The 2,817-nt window shown below is 50.1% G+C and overlaps 1 protein-coding gene across 1 annotated transcript; it reads left to right on the top strand.

The window, feature by feature from the left end:
* Nucleotides 1–863: 863 nt before the first annotated feature.
* LOC121352273 (myosin-binding protein C, fast-type-like) lies at nt 864–2,798 on the top strand. Its single transcript, XM_041465078.1, has 2 exons — nt 864–1,203; nt 2,635–2,798. Exons 1-2 carry the CDS (start codon nt 879–881, stop codon nt 2,769–2,771), a joined length of 462 nt encoding a protein of 153 aa, XP_041321012.1. The 5' UTR covers nt 864–878; the 3' UTR covers nt 2,772–2,798.
* The last annotated feature ends 19 nt before the right edge of the window (nt 2,799–2,817 follow it).

Consider the following 2,817-nt stretch of genomic DNA (forward strand, 5'->3'; position numbering starts at 1 on the left):
GATGATGGCCATGATCATGACCGCAACCATGACAGTAGGGATGGAATGAGGATGGAGAGCATGGGGATGGGATGAGGATGAAGATGAGGATGAGGACAGGGACAGGGTCAGGATGAGGATGACTTTGGGACAAAGATGATGAGGACAAGGGTGAGGACAAAGATGATGAGGACAAGGACAAAGATGATGAGGATGCCAATGCTGATGTCATTGACAATGCCAATGACAATGATGACCATGACACTGACCATGGCCATGATGACCACGACCATGGCTATGACCATAGCCACGATGACCATGGCCATGATGACCATGACCATTATGACCATGACCATGACCGTGATGACCACAACAATGATGATAATGATGACCATGATCATGATGACCATGATGACCATGATGATGATGACCATGATCATGACCATGATGATGATGACCGTGATGACCATCATGATGATGACCATGATCATGATGACCATGACCATGATGATGATGGCCATGATCATGATGACCATGATCATGATGACCATGATCATGATGACCATGATCATGATGACCATGATCATGATGACCATGATCATGATGACCATGATCATGATGACCATGATCATGATGACCATGATCATGATGACCATGACCGTGACCATGATGATGGCCATGATGATGACCATGACCATGATGATGATGACCATGATGACGATGATCATGACCATGATGATGATGGCCATGATGATGACCATGACCATGATGATGATGACCATGATCATGACCGCAACCATGACAGTAGGGATGGAATGAGGATGGAGAGCATGGGGATGGGATGAGGATGAAGATGAGGATGAGGACAGGGTCGGGATGAGGATGACTTTGGGACGAAGATGATGAGGACGAGGATGAGGACAAAGATGACGAAGACGAGGACAAAGACGATGAGGATGGAGACGAGGACCAATGACGATGATGATGAAGGGGATGAAGGTGACGACGAGGCCTCCACCCGCAGGGAGGAGCAGGCCGAGGAGGTGAAGAAGAAGAAGAAGGACGACGAGGAGGACACGATCCCGCCCGAGATCTGGGAGCTGCTCAAGGGCGTCACCAAGAAGAGCGAGTACGAGCGCATCGCCTTCCAGTACGGCATCACCGACCTGCGCGGCATGCTCAAGCGCCTCAAGAAGATCAAGGTGGAGCCCAAGAAGAGCGAAGGTGGGATTTTGGGGGGAATCTGGGGGATTTTGGGAAAATTTTGGGAAAATTTATGGAAATTTTGGGAAAATTTTGAGCAATTCAGGGAAATTTTGAAGGAATTTGGGGAAAATTGGGGGATTTTGGAGAGGGGAGAGGCTCAAGAGGCTCAAGCGCCTCAAGAAGATCAAGGTGGAGCCCAAGAAGAGCGAAGGTGATGGAAATTTGGGGGATTTTGGGAAAATTTATGGAAATTTTGGGAAAATTTTGAGCAATTCGGGGAAATTTTGAAGGAATTTGGGGAAAATTGGAGGGATTTTGGGGATGGGAGAGGCTCAAGCGCCTCAAGAAGATCAAGGTGGAGCCCAAGAAGAGCGAAGGTGGGATTTTGGGGGGAATCTGGGGGATTTTGGGAAAATTTTGGGAAAATTTATGGAAATTTTGGGAAAATTCTGGGTTTTTGGGAGGGGAATTTATGGAAATTTTGGAGGAATTTGGGTGATTTTGGAGGATTTGTGAGGTTTGGAGGACAGGGCGCCTCAAGAAGATCAAGGTGGAGCCCAAGAAGAGCGAAGGTGACGGAAATTTGGGGGATTTTGGGAAAATTTTGGAAATTTTATGGAAATTTTGGGGGTTTCTGGGGAAATTTTGGGGGATTTTGGGGATTTGGGATTTTTTGGGTTTCTGGGTCGTTTTGGGGGGTTCCCGGGTGATTTTTTGGGTTCACCTGAGCTCACCTGTCCCCCCAGCCTTCATCCCAAAGCTTGATGGTTCCCTGGAGGATTTTGGGGATTTAGGATTTTTTTGGGGTTCCCAGCTGGTTTTTGGGGTTCCCAGGTGACTTTTTGGAGTTCCCAGGTGGTTTTGGGGGGGTTCCTGGGTGATTTTTTGGGGTTCCCAGGTGGTTTTTGGGCTCACCTGAGCTCACCTGTCCCCCCAGCCTTCATCCCAAAGCTGCACCCCTGAGGGACCTTTGGGATTTCCCTGGGAATTTCAGATTTTTTGGGGGGGTTTTGGATTTTTTGGGGGTTCCCAGGTGGTTTTTTTGGGGTTCCCGGGTGATTTTTTGGGCTCACCTGAGCTCACCTGTCCCCCCAGCCTTCATCCCGAATCTGCACCCCTGATGGTTCCCTGGAGGATTTTGGGGATTTGGGATTTTTTGGGGTTCCCAGGTGGTTTTTTTGGGTTCCCAGCTGGTTTTTGGGGTTCCCAGGTGACTTTTTGGAGTTCCCAGGTGGTTTTGGGGGGGTTCCTGGGTGATTTTTTGGGGTTCCCAGGTGGTTTTTGGGCTCACCTGAGCTCACCTGTCCCCCCAGCCTTCATCCCGAAGCTGCACCCCTGAGGGACCTTTGGGATTTCCCTGGGAATTTCAGATTTTTTGGGGGGGTTTTGGATTTTTTGGGGGTTCCCAGGTGGTTTTTTGGGCTCACCTGAGCTCACCTGTGCCCCCAGCCTTCATCCGGAAGCTGGACCCCGCCTACCAGGTGGACAAGGGCAACAAGATCCGGCTGATGGTGGAGCTCAGCAACCCCGACCTGCCGCTCAAGTGGTACAAGAACGGGCAGCTCATCAAGCCCAGCAACAAGTGAGTGCCCAGGTGGGCACAGGTGTGCCACAGGTGTCCCCAGGAACCCC

Source organism: Pyrgilauda ruficollis, unplaced genomic scaffold (assembly GCF_017590135.1).
Source record: "Pyrgilauda ruficollis isolate IOZ18807 unplaced genomic scaffold, ASM1759013v1 scaffold1864, whole genome shotgun sequence".
NCBI lineage: Eukaryota > Metazoa > Chordata > Aves > Passeriformes > Passeridae > Pyrgilauda > Pyrgilauda ruficollis.